General features: G+C 43.5%; 1 protein-coding gene across 1 annotated transcript in view; it reads right to left on the bottom strand.

Annotated features, from left to right (window-relative positions):
• Positions 1-8730: 8730 nt before the first annotated feature.
• LOC138282963 (zinc finger protein 271-like) overlaps positions 8731-17546 on the bottom strand; it is a 34785-nt gene continuing 25969 nt past the window's right edge. The window contains exon 2 of the mRNA XM_069221036.1: positions 8731-11594. Coding sequence (XP_069077137.1) covers positions 9956-11341 — 1386 coding nt within the window. The 5' untranslated portion in view covers positions 11342-11594 and the 3' untranslated portion in view covers positions 8731-9955. The remainder of the gene's footprint in view (positions 11595-17546) is intronic.

The raw sequence follows: 17546 nt of genomic DNA, 5'->3' as shown, positions 1-17546 counted from the left end.
CCTAAAAGGCAGGAACGAATAGGAATCTCAACCCTACTACCAATCACAACCCCAACCCTAAAAACCAGGAACAAATAGGAATCTCGACCCTAGTACCAATCAATCACAACCCCAAAATCCAGGAACCAATAGGAATCTCGTCCCTAGTACCAATCACAACCCCAACCCTAAAAATCAGGAACCAGTAGGAATCTCAACCCTAGTACCAATCACAACCACAACCCTAGAAAGCAGGACTCAATAGGAATCTAGACCATACTACCCATCACAACCCCAACCCTAAAAAACAGGAGCCAATAGGAATCTCAACCCTGGTATCAATCACAACCTCAACCCTAAAAACCAGGAACCAATAGGAATCTGAACCCTGGTACCAATCAATCACAACTCCAACCCTAAAAACCAGGAACCAATAGGAATCTCAACCCCAATACCAATCAATCACAACCCCAACCCTAAAAACCAGGAAACAACAGGAATCTCAACCCTAGTACCAATCACAACCCCAACCCTAAAAATCAGGAACCAGTAGGAATCTCAACCCTAGTACCAATCACAGCCCCAACCCTAAAAAGCAGGATTCAATCGGAATCTCAACCCTACTACCCATCACAACCCCAACCCTAAAAATCAGGAACCAGTAGAAATCTCAACCCTAGTACCAATCACAACCCCAACCCTAAAAAGCAGGACTCAATAGGAATCTAGACCATACTACCCATCATAACCTCAACCCTAAAAATCAGGAGCCAATAGGAATCTCAACGCTGGCATCAATCGCAACCTCAACCCTAAAAACCAGGAACCAATAGGAATCTGAACCCTGGTACCAATCAATCACAACTCCAACCCTAAAAACCAGGAACCAATAGGAATCTCAACCCCAATACCAATCAATCACAACCCCAACCCTAAAAACCAGGAACCAATAGGAATCTCAACCCCCAATACCAATCAATCACAACCCCAACCCTAAAAACCAGGAAACAACAGGAATCTCAACCCTAGTACCAATCACAACCCCAACACTAAAAATCAGGAACCAGTAGGAATCTCAATCCTAGTACCAATCACAACCCCAACCCTAAAAAACAGGACTCAATACGAATCTCAACCCTACTACCCATCACATTTCCAACCCTAAAAATCAGGAACCATTAGGAATCTCAACCCTAGTACCAATCCCAAACCCAAGCCTAAAAAACAGAAACCAATAGGAATCTCAACCCCAATACCAATCAATCACAACCCCAACTCTAAAAACTAGGAAACAACAGGAATCTCAACTCTAGTACCAATCGCAACCCCAACCCTAAAATTCAGGAACCAGTAGGAATCTCAACCCTAGTACCAATCACAACCCCAACCCTAAAAATCAGGACTCAATAGGAATCTAGACCCTTCTAGCCATCACAACCCCAACCCTAAAAAGCAGGAGCCAATAGGAATCTCAACCGTAGTATCAATCACAACTCCAACCCTAAAAAACAGGAACCAATAGGAATCTCAACCCCAATACCAATCAATCACAAGCCCACCCTAAAAAAAAAGGAACCAATAGGAATCTCAACCCCAATACCAATCAATCACAACCCCAAATTCTAAAAACCAGGAAAGAACAGGAATCTCAACCCTAGTACCAATCACAACCCCAACCCTAAAAATCAGGAACCAGTAGGAATCTCAACCCTAGTACCAATCACAGCCCCAACCCTAAAAAGCAGGACTCAATAGGAATCTCAACCCTACTACCCATCACAACCCCAACCCTAAAAATCAGGAACCAGTAGAAATCTCAACCCTAGTACCAATCACAACCCCAACCCTAAAAAGCAGGACTCAATAGGAATCTAGACCATACTACCTATCACAACCCCAAACCTAAAAAGCAGGAGCCAATAGGAATCTCAACCCTGGTATCAATCGCAACCTCAACCCTAAAAACCAGGAACCAATAGGAATCTGAACCCTGGTACCAATCAATCACAACTCCAACCCTAAAAACCAGGAACCAATAGGAATCTCAACCCCAATACCAATCAATCACAACCCCAACCCTAAAAACCAGGAACCAATAGGAATCTCAACCCCCAATACCAATCAATCACAACCCCAACCCTAAAAACCAGGAAACAACAGGAATCTCAACCCTAGTACCAATCACAACCCCAACCCTAAAAATCAGGAACCAGTAGGAACCTCAACCCTAGTACCAATCACAACCCCAACCCTAAAAAACAGGACTCAATAGGAATCTCAACCCTACTACTCATCACATATCCAACCCTAAAAATCAGGAACCATTAGGAATCTCAACCCTAGTACCAATCACAACCCCAACCCTAAAAAACAGAAACCAATAGGAATCTCAACCCCAATACCAATCAATCACAACCCCAACTCTAAAAACTAGGAAACAACAGGAATCTCAACCCTAGTACCAATCACAACCCCAACCCTAAAATTCAGGAACCAGTAGGAATCTCAACCCTAGTACCAATCACAGCCCCAACCATAAAAAGCAGGACTCAGTAGGAATCTCAAACCTACTACCCATCACATCTCCAACACTAAAAATCAGGAACCAGTAGGAATCTCAACCCTAGTACCAATCACAACCTCAACCCTAAAAAGCAGGACTCAATAGGAATCTAGATCCTACTAACCATCACAACCCCAATCCTAAAAAGCAGGAACCAATAGGAATCTCAACCCTAGTATCAATCACAACCTCAACCCTAAAAACCTGGAACCAACAAGAATCTGAGGGGCATATTTATTCTCCGTTTGCGCCGAATTTGCGTAGTTTTTTCCGACGCAAATTCGACACAAAACTAACTCCATATTTATACTTTGGCGTTAGACACGTCTAGCGCCAAAGTTCATGGAGTTAGCGTCATTTTTTTGCGTGAACACCTTCCTTGCGTTAATGATATGCAAGGTAGGTGTTCCCGTCTTAAAAAATGACTGCGATGCATATGCGTCGTATTTATACTCCCGGGCAAAAATGACGCCCGGGAGTGGGCGGGACTAAAAAACCCACATTTGCGCCGGATTTTATCGCCTGGGTCAGGGCAGGCGTTAAGGGACCTGTGGGCTCAGAATGAGCCCAGAGGTGCCCTCCCAAGCCCCCAGGGACACCCCCTGCCACCCTTGCCCACCCCAGGAGGACACCCAAGGATGGAGGGACCCATCCCAGGGAAGAAAAGGTAAGTTGTGGTAAGTATTATTATTTTATTTTTTTGTGGCATAGGGGGGCCTGATTTGTGCCCCCCTACATGCCACTATGCCCAATGACCATGCCCAGGGGACTAATGTCCCCTGGGCATGACCATTGGGCAAGGGGGCATGACTCCTGTCTTTGTCATGTTAATGGCGTCTGGGCGCCAAAAAAAAATGGCGCAAATCGGGTTAAGACGATATTTTTGCCTCAGCCTGACTTGCCCCATTTTTGGACGCCCAAACGCCATTTTGCCCTACGCCGGCGCTGCCTGGTGTACGTGGTTTTTTTTCACGCACACCAGGCAGCGCCGGTCGGCTAACGCCGGCTAACGCCATTCAATAAATACGGCGCCCGCATGGCGCTTCAGAATGGCGTTAGCCGGCGCTAATTTTTTTGGCGCTAAACTGCGTTAGCGCAGTTATGCGTCAAAAAGTATAAAAATGGCCCTGAATCTTAGTACCAATCAATCACAACCCCAACCCTAAAAAACAGAAACCAATAGGAATCTCAACCCCAATACCAATCAATCACAACCCCAACTCTAAAAACCAGGAAACAACAGGAATCTCAACCCTAGTACCAATCACAACCCCAACCCTAAAAATCAGGAACCAGTAGGAATCTCAACCCTAGTACCAATCACAGCCCCAACCCTAAAAAGCAGGACTCAGTAGGAATATCAACCCTACTACCCATCACAACCCCAACCCTAAAAATCAGGAACCAGTACGAATCTCAACCCTAGTACCAATCACAACCCCAACCCTAAAAATCAGGACTCAATAGGAATCTAGACCCTTCTAGCCATCACAACCCCAACCCTAAAAAGCAGGAGCCAATAGGAATCTCAACCGTAGTATCAATCACAACTCCAACCCTAAAAACCAGGAACCAATAGGAATCTCAACCCCAATACCAATCAATCACAAGCCCACCCTAAAAAAAAAGGAACCAATAGGAATCTCAACCCCAATACCAATCAATCGCAACCCCAACTCTAAAAACCAGGAAAGAACAGGAATCTCAACCCTAGTACCAATCACAACCCCAACCCTAAAAATCAGGAACCAGTAGGAATCTCAACCCTAGTACCAATCACAGCCCCAACCCTAAAAAGCAGGACTCAATAGGAATCTCAACCCTACTACCCATCACAACCCCAACCCTAAAAATCAGGAACCAGTAGAAATCTCAACCCTAGTACCAATCACAACCCCAACCCTAAAAAGCAGGACTCAATAGGAATCTAGACCATACTACCTATCACAACCCCAAACCTAAAAAGCAGGAGCCAATAGGAATCTCAACCCTGGTATCAATCGCAACCTCAACCCTAAAAACCAGGAACCAATAGGAATCTGAACCCTGGTACCAATCAATCACAACTCCAACCCTAAAAACCAGGAACCAATAGGAATCTCAACCCCAATACCAATCAATCACAACCCCAACCCTAAAAACCAGGAACCAATAGGAATCTCAACCCCCAATACCAATCAATCACAACCCCAACCCTAAAAACCAGGAAACAACAGGAATCTCAACCCTAGTACCAATCACAACCCCAACCCTAAAAATCAGGAACCAGTAGGAACCTCAACCCTAGTACCAATCACAACCCCAACCCTAAAAAACAGGACTCAATAGGAATCTCAACCCTACTACTCATCACATATCCAACCCTAAAAATCAGGAACCATTAGGAATCTCAACCCTAGTACCAATCACAACCCCAACCCTAAAAAACAGAAACCAATAGGAATCTCAACCCCAATACCAATCAATCACAACCCCAACTCTAAAAACTAGGAAACAACAGGAATCTCAACCCTAGTACCAATCACAACCCCAACCCTAAAATTCAGGAACCAGTAGGAATCTCAACCCTAGTACCAATCACAGCCCAAACCATAAAAAGCAGGACTCAGTAGGAATCTCAACCCTACTACCCATCACAACCCCAACCCCAAAACTCAGGAACCAGTAGGAATCTCAACCCTAGTACCAATCACAACCCCAACCCTAAAAAGCAGGACTCAATAGGAATCTCAACCCTACTAACCATCACATCTCCAACACTAAAAATCAGGAACCAGTAGGAATCTCAACCCTAGTACCAATCACAACCCCAACCCTAAAAAGCAGGACTCAATAGGAATCTAGATCCTACTAACCATCACAACCCCAACCCTAAAAAGCAGGAACCAATAGGAATCTCAACCCTAGTATCAATCACAACCTCAACCCTAAAAACCTGGAACCAACAAGAATCTGAGGGGCATATTTATTCTCCGTTTGCGCCGAATTTGCGTAGTTTTTTCCGACGCAAATTCGACACAAAACTAACTCCATATTTATACTTTAGCGTTAGACTCGTCTAGCGCCAAAGTTCATGGAGTTAGCGTCATTTTTTTGCGTGAACACCTTCCTTGCGTTAATGATATGCAAGGTAGGCGTTCCCGTCTTAAAAAACGACTGCGATGCATATGCGTCGTATTTATACTCCCGGGCAAAAATGACGCCCGGGAGTGGGCGGGACTAAAAAACCCACATTTGCGCCGGATTTTAGCGCCTGGGTCAGGGCAGGCGTTAAGGGACCTGTGGGCTCAGAATGAGCCCAGAGGTGCCCTCCCAAGCCCCCAGCCCCCTGCCACCCTTGCCCACCCCAGGAGGACACCCAAGGATGGAGGGACCCATCCCAGGGAAGAAAAGGTAAGTTGTGGTAAGTATTATTATTTTTTTTTTTTGTGGCATAGGGGGGCCTGATTTGTGCCCCCCTACATGCCACTATGCCCAATGACCATGCCCAGGGGACTAATGTCCCCTGGGCATGGCCATTGGGCAAGGGGGCATGACTCCTGTCTTTGTCATGTTAATGGCGTCTGGGCGCCAAAAAAAAATGGCGCAAATCGGGTTAAGACGATATTTTTGCCTCAGCCTGACTTGCCCCATTTTTGGACGCCCAAACGCCATTTTGCCCTACGCCGGCGCTGCCTGGTGTACGTGGTTTTTTTTCACGCACACCAGGCAGCGCCGGTCGGCTAACGCCGGCTAACGCCATTCAATAAATACGGCGCCCGCATGGTGCTTCAGAATGGCGTTAGCCGGCGCTAATTTTTTTGGCGCTAAACTGCGTTAGCGCAGTTTTGCGTCAAAAAGTATAAATATGGCCCTGAATCTTAGTACCAATCAATCACAACCCCAACCCTAAAAAACAGAAACCAATAGGAATCTCAACCCCAATACCAATCAATCACAACCCCAACTCTAAAAACCAGGAAACAACAGGAATCTCAACCCTAGTACCAATCACAACCCCAACCCTAAAAATCAGGAACCAGTAGGAATCTCAACCCTAGTACCAATCACAGCCCCAACCCTATAAAGCAGGACTCAGTAGGAATATCAACCCTACTACCCATCACAACCCCAACCCTAAAAATCAGGAACCAGTAGGAATCTCAACCCTAGTACCAATCACAACCCCAACCCTAAAAAGCAGGACTCAATAGGAATGTAGACCCTACTACCCATCACAACCCCAACCCTAAAAAGCAGGAGCCAATAGGAAGCTCAGCCCTGGTATCAATCACAACCTCAACCCTAAAAACCAGGAACCAATAAGAATCTGAACCCTGGTACCAATCAATCACAACCTCAACCCTAAAAACCAGGAACCAATAGGAATCTCAACCCTTATACCAATCACAACCCCAACCCTAAAAGGCAGGAACCAATAGGAATCTCAACCCTACTACCAATCACAACCCCAACTCTAAAAACCAGGAACCAATAGGAATCTCGACCCTAGTACCAATAATAACCCCAACCCTAAAACCAGGAGCCAATAGGAATCTCAACCCTAGTACTAATCACAAACCCAACCCTAATCCCCAAGCCAATTGAAAGATCAACCCCAATAACCTATCACAACACCATATGCAACAACCAATAGAAACTTATATAAGGGCCAAGTTAACTGAAGCCTCAACCCGTGTGGGAAGAGAAGAGGGAGCTGCTGCAGAGAAGAGGGAGCTGCTGCTCCATTCAGAATCTCCTTGGATACAGACAGGCTGAATCCACACTTCCAAGCTTGCAGAGTCTACTTTCCAGGTAAGGGAGAGAATGGAAAAAACATTGAAATACTGTTTGTCATGCACTCAGATATGTGGCTTTTACAAGGCAAAAACAGGTGATGCAGACAGTTATTAAACACAATTTAAATCAGAGAAACAGATTAAGCAGTCTCCTAAACACACTCTGGTTAGCCACTGAGGTGTATGCAGCCTTTTTACTTAAAAAAAGAAGGGGAAGGGGAGCTTTATGCAGTCTTTTGCTACAAACTAGGAGGTATATTTCAAACAGTCACGGTTAAAAAACAGCACTTTAAAAAGGTCAAACTGCCTGAAGCACAGGGTCTCTATGGTAAACAGGCACGTATGTATGAAGCACAGTAGTTTAGGATTTCATAGAAAAGCGATTTTGTGGAATACCATTAATGAGAAACCATTTTACCTCTACTGTGTAATAGCAATTTGAAGTACGAATGGCACTTACCATTTCATAGAAACCAATTTATAGAATGTATTTTTTTAAATTCGCTTTGCATGCTTACTTTTTTAAGGAAAGTGCAATGGTTGCAGGTCTTACTTTTAGAAACATTTCTATTGGAGGAGTTTATTTCAGTGCTTTACTTCAAGGGGCATTATTTCAAGTTGATATCTTTTACATTGTCAAATAATTACTTGCTTTTAATTTGCAGATAACTAAGCACCATTTATTCCTGAACCCTTAAGAAACCCAAACACCATTCATCCCTCAAAATCCCTCACCATGCATGCCTCAACTACACTCACTGGTGACCCCTAAACTCCACCCACATCTGAACCTTAAAAACCCATTTCTACATCTAAACTCCACAGATCCCTGACCCCAAACCCCCTCGCTACCCCTGAACTCCACGCATTTCTGAATCCTAAAAAAAAACCTTCATGCCCCTAAACTCTATCCATCACTAAATCCTAAAAACCTTCACCACCCCTAAACCTCGTACATCTGTAAACCCTAAAAACCCTCAACTACCCTACATTCAACCCATTCATGACCCATATTGCTTCCTGAACTCCATACATCCTGATCCCTGAAAAACCTTTCACCTCCCCTAAACTCTACCCATCCCTGAAAACCCCTTCCTAAGCCTCCAATTCACCCAGTACTGACCCCATACAAGCACCTGATCACCCTTAAACATCCCCATAACCGAAAACCTCGCACTACCCCTAGACTCCCCCGTTTAATGTAATTTTGGATTTTTTGTTAAAACAAACTTTTCTTTAAAATGCTTCATTCAATTTTCGGTATATATGTATTGCCTTAAAATTGCCTTTCCCTAAAACTGGGTTTCCATTATTTGGTTTCCTAATAGGTTGTTTCTCATGTTTAGTTTTTCCATTTATTCACAAACATCAATTTAGCACACTAGCATTTAAAGCATCTTTTTTGTTATATAAGAACATTTTATTGTGAGTTTAAACAGTACAATCACAGCATTTGCTCTTTTTAACTGTACAACAGTCATTTAAAGCATCTTAAGACATAGGATTGGAATAAGCAGAAATTATATAGGCTGAATGTTGAAATTGTTACAATGTTGATATCAGTAGTAGATTTAGCATTAATCTTATAATGAGTTGGAGGATCTTCACTAATGGTCAGTGGCTCCTCTAGTGGCCCAAATGAGTAAACCTGTTCACACAGAGAACTGCAATATATGGAAGATGACCAGCACTACTTGTTAGTCACATATATTCCCAGCTGGTTGTGCGTTGCAGAACTGGATCAATCTATTTCTCAGTTGGTTGGTTGTATCATCAAACTTTAGTTTGATGGTTAAACAACTCACTGCTTGAACTCTAGTACACAAGTAGCTGAACTTATCTAGGTTTAAGGGAAGACTGATCTGAAATTATTTGGAATCAGGATCCTGCAAGTCAGATCAAACAGTGAGCATTTGTAAGCTAAACTTGGTAACCACCTAGAAAAGGCTCAAATGCATGTTATTTACAGGAAGAATGTCAAGATAAAGAGCAATGGAGTAATATGTTTTGCTTAAATTATCTGTATGAAGGACTGGTTCAGCTTTTCCTTATTATTAAGGTGTCCTTTGTAACTTTATTGAAATATAAGACCTAAAAGGAAATACAGTTAAGTTGCAATGAATTGGTTATTCTAGTCTGGTCTGAGAAGTCAGCAGAGCCAATCCTCCTGCCCACACACAAAAAAGGAGATATAGTTCTATGTCGAGGTCGTTTTTTTAAATGTATCAGTCATCATGTCGGCATTTTCCTCAAAGGAATACAAGTCTTGTAAGTTTATAGAGAAATGTTCTAATGGGTAGGAGGCAGTTTATTACGAAGGGCCCTGCTATGTTCATATTCTGCATTACTAATCTTAGACTAATTGTAAGTTGCACCTGGTCTCTAAAAACCATGAATCGTGCCCCAACCAGCTCCTTTTATCTTATCTAAGGACTGACAATTGCATAAGTCCTTTCTAAATTTTAAACAGGGTGATCCCAGAAGTATGAATGCATCAATGTTTTAATAAAATTGTCTTCCTAATAAAGATTATGTTGCAATCTGTATACCAGTGTGGTTTTTCTACAGTATGGATCATTTTATGCCTGTAAAGATGTGGGGACTGGCTTCAGCTTTTTTTCCATTCAGTATACTGTTATGACTTCTCCACAGAATGGATTCTTTGATGACAAATCAGAGTTGATGAGCGAGTGAATCTTTTCTCGCACCCACTACACTGGTATGGTTTCTCCCCAGTATGGATTCTCTGATGTCTATAAAGATTTGAGCTGCGACTGAAGCTTTTCATGCACTCAGTACACTGGTATGGTTTCTCCCCAGTATGGATTCTCTGATGACGAATCAGATGTGCCCTTTCAAAAAACATTTTCTCGCACTCTGAACACTGATAAGGCTGCTTCTTAATATGGATCAACTGATGTGCATTAAGTTCAGAGTTCCGACTAAAGCTTTTCTGGAACTCTGTACATTGGTATGGTTGCTCCCCAGTATGAATCTTCTGATGTGATTTAAGTTGAGAGAATCGGTTGAAGCTTTTATCACACTCAGTACACCTGTGTGATTTCACCCCAGTATGAATTTTCCAATGATTTAATAAACCTGAATTATCAATGAAGCATTTTTCACACTCAGAACATTGGTATGGTTTCTCCTTGGTATGGATTCTTTGATGTCTATAAAGATTTGAGCAGCAACTGAAGCTTTTCATGCACTCAGTACACTGGTATGGTTTTTCCCCAGTATGGATTCTCTGATGCCGAATCAGATGTGACCTTTTGAAAAATGTTCTCTCACACTCAGAACACTGATAAGGCTTTTCCCTAATATGGTTCATCTGATGTGCATTGAGTTCCGAGTTTCGGCTGAAGCTTTTTTGGCACTCCGTACATTGGTATGGTTTCTCCCTGGTATGAATCTTCTGATGTGATCGAAGTTGTGAGAATCGACTGAAGCTTTTGTCACACTCAGTACACTTGTGTGATTTTATCCCAGTATGAATTTTCCTATGATTTAATAAACCTGAATTATCAATGAAGCATTTGTCACACTCAGTACATTGGTATGGTTTCTCCCCGGCCTGTACTCTGAGATGCAGTACCAGAGATGACAGAAAAGAGAAGCTTTTCTGGCATTCTGGACACTGATATGGTTTTTCACCAGTATGGATCCTCTGATGAGAGTATAGATTACCCTTTTGACTGAAGCTTTTTCCACACTCTGTACATTTGTATGGTTTCTCCCCAGTATGAATTCTATGATGCTTTACCAGATATGACTTTTGAGTGAAGCTTTTTCCACAGTCTTTACAATGGTACGGTTTCTCACCAGTATGGATTCTGTGATGTTTTAATAAAGATGACTTGTGGGTGAAGTTTTTTCCACATTCTTTACACTGGTATAGTCTCTTCAGGACCTGGATTCTTTGGTGCTTGAGTATATCTGAGTTTTGAATGAAACTCTCCGTGCACTTCATATGCGCTGTGTCCCCAGTATAAATGTTTTGGTTTAACAAAGCCATCATCAGTGACTGTTTTCCCTCGCACTGGTACAAGTATTCAGAGATAATTCTTTAATGTGTGAACTTGGTCAAGCTGCCACTCTGTGCACTGGCATGGGATTTCCCCATAACAGACCTGATGTTGTTACCGGTGTGATCTTTGTTTCCTCACACTCCTTGTTGTGGCATAATACTTTTTTTAATTGCTGTTGATGGTGTGCTGCAGAGTTTGCGCATCATACTGTACAGCAGGTCTCTTCATGGGCAACCGTTAAGGCTGTGAAAGAGAAGAAAAGCAATTGTAAGTGAGTGGTTGAAAGGGGTCTGGTGTTCACTTAAGCATCAAAAGTATTCATTCTGCAGGTTATTTAAAACAGTGTATTAATATGCATTTCTGCATTGTTCAGGAGTGCTGAGACATGTAAGTTTTCACCTCCTGGTACGGAAAGAGATGAGTACATGTACAACTCTTGATGTACTATGTCATATATGGATGCAGATGGAGGCACTGCTAGATATTTCAAACGATATTCTTTCAGTTCAGTTTGTCGAAGTAGTTTGTTGCCATTTTCATGTATATGAATGGGAGACGATTGATTGTTTTGAGCCAAGAGAGTGCAGGGCTGAGTGTAACCTTTATATGATGGGGCTGTGAGTCCTCACGGCTTGCTTCACCTTTTATTTGTAAAATATGACATTGTTTTCAAGTAAAAAAATACTGTCATCACAGATACAAAAAAGCAGGATTGCGTATAAGTCTCATACTTTCTTGATTGCAAGGGCTTAAATCACAGTCACATTTGAAACTGCATCCAGGATTATTCCAAAGGCTATATCTGATTTTTAAAGGATCAAACTGTGTACAGCTTCAAAACATTTACAGCCCCCACTCCCTCGGAGTGGGCTCACATTAAACAAGATTAGCATGACAAAATATTTAATAACTGCTGTAATTAGGAAATAATAACACAGGAGTCAGAAGATGTGAACGGAACCTTCTTTATTCAGCCATCCACTCTCCTCCCCTGCGCTTCATCAACTGCCATTGTTATCAACATTCTAAATCAAGCTTCATATGGAATGTACCATTTAGCACTAACTAGGAGAGGTGGGGATTATTCCAGGCAGTACAGAATACACTATACACAACATAATTTATAAGATGTATATTTCTAATAATAATAATAACAACTCCAACAAATTATAACACATCTCCCCCCCCTTATTAAATATAAATATATTCCTTAAATATTCAATGTGTAAGTCATACCAGAGGGAATGAGAAAAGGAGAAAACAGGGAACATTTTTTATACATGGGTTGTGCCTAGTTAATTTATAATTATTCCAAAATTGTTCATTGCTCAATTGTACAACATTACGATAAGTTTTGATTTCTTGATAAGGAGGATAGTGTTTGGTCTGATGATGATGAGGTATTCCTCCTTACTTGAACCCAATCAACTACTTCAAAATTCTTATCTTTTTCAGTGTTTGTAGTTATACCATTTCTTGTATTTATTTTGGTGCTTGTGTACCTTTTCTTGGACGTTGACAGAGTCTAAATTCATCATTTTGTCTCCTCCCAGCCAAATAGGAATAATTTTGGTACTGGGTTCTCTGCCTTTAAATGCTACAAAAGGAGATACTCTCATAACTAGGTTAGGTGAGGTGTGGTGTGACCACAAGCATTCACAATGAGATATCTCTACATCTTCACCATTAGCTATAGCCAACAGTGCATGTTCTTTTATCATACGTTTAACCATTTCCACAAGGCCATTAGCTTCGGGACAGTACAGGGCTGTTCTCTCATGTTTGATACTCATGGTATGTAGGAAATCCTTCATTTCTTGGGAAGTGAACTGAGGGGGTCCACTGCTGCTTAGAAAATTAAATAATATTAACTGATTAATAAAGTGCATATAAATAAGGTGGCTAAATGTACAGTGGATATTTTTTTAACTTACTGTAAATATCAAAGAATTTGAAGTTGGAGGCTAAAAATGAAATTAATATCCACAGATTAATTCATGGGTGCACTGCGGGTGCATCAAACAGAATATAGTATGGACGATATGGGGCGTCATATTTACATTTTAAATTTTTTTTTACATTTGCAAATTAAATAAAATGTGTTATAATTTGTGTATGTGTTGGTTCTGTATTTTTTGTGTATTGTTTTGCGGTTCAAATCATCAACAATGTTTATGCCAGGGTCCCAGGCTTCCAGTAATGACTCAGTGGGGGGGTCCCGGGATTCCAATAATGATTCAGTGGGGGTCCCTGGGTTTCAGTAATGATAAAGTGGGAGTCCACAGAAGTCAAAAGGTTGGGCACCACTGCTCTATTGGTAGGCCCATCGCTTTACTCGATTGTAGCCCCCTAATGGCCTGGGCTACCTCTTCTACAGTGGGGTCGCTCCTCATGAGTGTGGAGTCCTCATTAGAGACAGATGGGAGTGGTGTATCGGTAAGCAACTCAAAAGAGTCTTCCCTTGTGTATCTGTGTTTTGCTTTACTTTTGACTGAGCTAAAATACACACACTGAGAGGAGTCGAAAAGATTCTCTGAAATGCACTTCATAATCTAAAGAAGACATTTATTATAGCTTTTCTCAAGGCTCATGAAGGAAGGCTTGAATAGCCAAAAGTGTACTTTTTAAATATGCAACAATGAAGTAAGACCATGTATTAATAATCTTCAAATATATATATGCAAGGATACAAACACTTATATTGATATATGTATATATAGCCATACACAATGCAAAGCAAATAATTAATAAAAATGCATCACTGTTGGGCCTGTCAGGTGCTTCATCTTTCTCCTGCTGGCAAGCCGATGACCCCGTTCAACTGCGAGAAAGAGAGATCGCTACCCTCACGGGAAATATATCAGGCATTGACATTTAAAATCCTGATTGAGGTCTCTGAATCTCCTACTGTCGATCTAGGTCTCTTTTATATCTTAAAAAACCGAGGAAGGAGCTTTCTGGAAAAAACCCTCCTGCTTGCGCAAGAAGTATTTAAAAAAGCTGGATATTTTAGGTCAGAAGAAACAGGATAGAACTGGCCAGTTTCCTAAGGTGTCTCTCCCAAGCCTAAACCGTTCCCTGCTGTACCATCCCTATCATGCTGACTAACTAACTCCAATTATGTCCTAGCTCTTCGGTGAGAAAGAGAACACGCAGAATAGAAAACACATTGCATAACATGTTTGAACGGAAAACTACTCGTACCCTTAACGTGGCAGTGAAACAGAGGAGCCAAGGCTAAGCTGAATACAAAACGGAGTCTGTAACTGGTAATCACTAGTGTGACGGTGGACAGCCAAGCGCAAAGTGGTGCGACACGAAGTCAGTGGTCAGAATACAAATATCACTACAATCTGCTTGTGGGGGATTAGAGTTGTATATCAGAAGCAACTCACAAGAGTCTTCCCTTGTGTATCTGCTTGTGAGGGAATAAAGGCGTGAATAAAAGGTGACAAAAGGTGTATGCAGTGGTCTCTAGGTCCTTCTTCTAAGCAAATGGAAGTCACCCAGAGGTGCGCTCTTTATCGCTTATCTAGCCAAGTTATCAGCTTTCCTGCCTTATCCCCCATTTCATAAATGCGGTGCTACGTTGGACGGTGTCTGGCTGAATCTGACACTATGTCCCTGTGCTCCTGTAGTTTTAGGCCTAGGGTGTGTTTAACCTCCTCATCCTGCGCCGGGGTCTGCTCCAGATCTACTATCTCCTGCTCTAGCGCCTCTATTGTGGCCTTCTTGTCACGCTTATGTCCCACAATTAAGGGGAGCATCTGGCCCCTGACCACTGTTTTATAGGCCTCCCATAATGTCTGTGCTGACTCCACAGAGCCTTTGTTTTCTGTGAAGTAATTTTCCGTGGCCTTTGCAAGGCCTTCTCTGATGACAGGATTTTTGGGATACCAGGGGTTGATTGTAGTGGTCTTCCATTCTAAGGTCTTGCCTGAGTTGCAGATCCCCCACCACACAGGGGAGTGGTCAGAAGTGCCCCTAGCTAAGTGTTGGATGCACAGAAGGCTGAGATTCTGTGGTCAAGTGTGAGAGTGTAGTCTATACGGGAAAGGCTGCTGTGAGCGCCAGAGTGGAAGGTGTAGTGCAGCGCTAATGGATCGCCACACACAGACTAATCCCATTGCCAGGATAATCCGCTAACTGTGATCTAGGAGACGGTGACGGTCTCGGAGGCAAACAGTCTATAGTGATGCAGTGTGCCATATTACCCCCCCCCCCTTCAATAAGGAGCTCCCCCTCTGGCATCTTCAGCAAGAGAGTTCCCAGCTCAGAAAAAAAAGAATAGTGCTCTGCATGGCCGGAGGAACGTAGACGGACACTATGTTGATGATTGTACCTTCCCATTCCCTGCTGTATTTCCGCCAACTCTGACTAATCTGAGCTCAAAGAAGAATTAAGAGTCTATTGGGAGGTGAGACATGAATTACACATTCAAGAAGGTAGAATATGGGGGTAGCGGCCAACTGCTAGCCAAAATGTCTGCTTGTTAAAGAGGCTCTATGGACGACCAAATCCCCCACTCTCCGTACTTCCATCCGCCTTGGCTGCGCCTAATGATCGAGCCCTTGCTGGCAGGCCCAGGGTGAAACAAGATGTCCAGCTCGATCGGCCCTGCGGTAAAAAGACAAGGAGGGGCCTACACTGTGTGGCCTGGGCACCGAGTAAGGCCCGAGCCGCACGGCAAGTGAAGCGGCCACAATAAAGACCCGACGGAAGAACGAGGAGTGGCTGAAAATATTGCATACCGCTTCTCACATGACTTAACCTCCGCCCGGCTTGACGGACACTGAAGCCCGGGCCACCTCTGCAACTGCTATAGGAGATAGTTGGTGAAAATCAAGACGGGAGGGAGACCAGCACCGCCATCAGCCCTTGCATGGGCCTCCGCATCGGTGTGTCGCTGAGTGGGACAGAAGAAGTGGGAATCCCGAGGCAGCGCAAGAGCCCTCATGGCAGGCCATTGCAGCACGCTTCATGGAGTCACACTAAACAAACACCAATAAATATCTGTCCCGAAGGTGAGTTGCAAAATTCCATGCAGAAGGAGAGATAGCACACTCAAGGCTACAAATATAGAGGCTTACTTCACGATACCAATAGCAAAGGGCTCACAGTCTTGCCCTCAATACAGAGCACAAAGCCCAGCCCAGAGGGCTGAGACAACCCTCTAGGCACCTTAAGCATAAGACGCGAGCGAAACAGAAGGTGACACATAAAGGCAGAAGCGGACCCAACTGAGGCCTATCTTGCCTCACTTCTCAGCAATCCTTGAGCCAATAGCGCAGAAGGACCTGGACACTGGTGCACTGGCACTGCAGGGGGTGCTGGACCCTATCTGCAGACTCACTAGGGCACTAGGGGAAAAGTATCCATGAAGTGGAAACCCGACAGGCCGCTTGAAGCGCCATGGAGTGCCCATAGGCAGGCGGCGGAGAGTCCCCCTACCTCCTCCGGAGTTACTAGGTTTCTCTTCCCCTTAATTGGGCAACCTCCCACCATGACTTGGGGCAGAGGATCACAAAACTCCCTCCAAACCAAACTCGACAACACACTCACCAGGGGACCTGAAACCTGTGAAGCACCCTCAAAATCACCACCTCTTGTCGCCAAACCAACCGTAGAAGAGGAAGGCCCAAAGCTCCAAGACGTCATGGCAGCGATAGAAGGTGTGTGCACTGCCCTGGAGGCATGCATCAACACCGTCACCATGGAGGTCTTTCTGGTGACAGCGGACCTTAGGAAAATGAGCGACAGGATGAAGGAAGTGGAGGATTCTAAAGTTGCCTTACAACAGGACAAGACGGCCCGGAAGACCCTGGTCAAAGAGCTCAGCGCCATAAGCCAATATTTAGAGGCTCCTCAGGAGGACCAAGAAGGCCGATCTAGGTACAACAGTATATGCATTGTGGGGGTTCTGGAACGAGCAGAGGTACATGTAGTGGACTTATTTGATGTGGAACTCATACTTAACAACCCTCAACCCCACAGTCTCAAAATTCAGAACGTGCCCATCATGTTCCCAGTGGCAAACCCAAGTCTGTGGCTCCCCCATGCCCGATCATTGCCCATGCCTTTAATTTTAGACGTGGTGCTCCAGATAGCTCTTAGCGCCCCAACAGTGACTTATGACAGTGCAGATATTCCCTTCTTCCCAGATTTTACTTTTAAGGTACAAAAGCTGCGCCGCAG

The sequence above is a fragment of the Pleurodeles waltl genome, chromosome 2_2, assembly GCF_031143425.1.
Source record: "Pleurodeles waltl isolate 20211129_DDA chromosome 2_2, aPleWal1.hap1.20221129, whole genome shotgun sequence".
Lineage (NCBI taxonomy): Eukaryota > Metazoa > Chordata > Amphibia > Caudata > Salamandridae > Pleurodeles > Pleurodeles waltl.
Note: the sequence above shows the minus strand (reverse complement) of the source record. Positions and strands in the feature narration are given on the sequence as shown.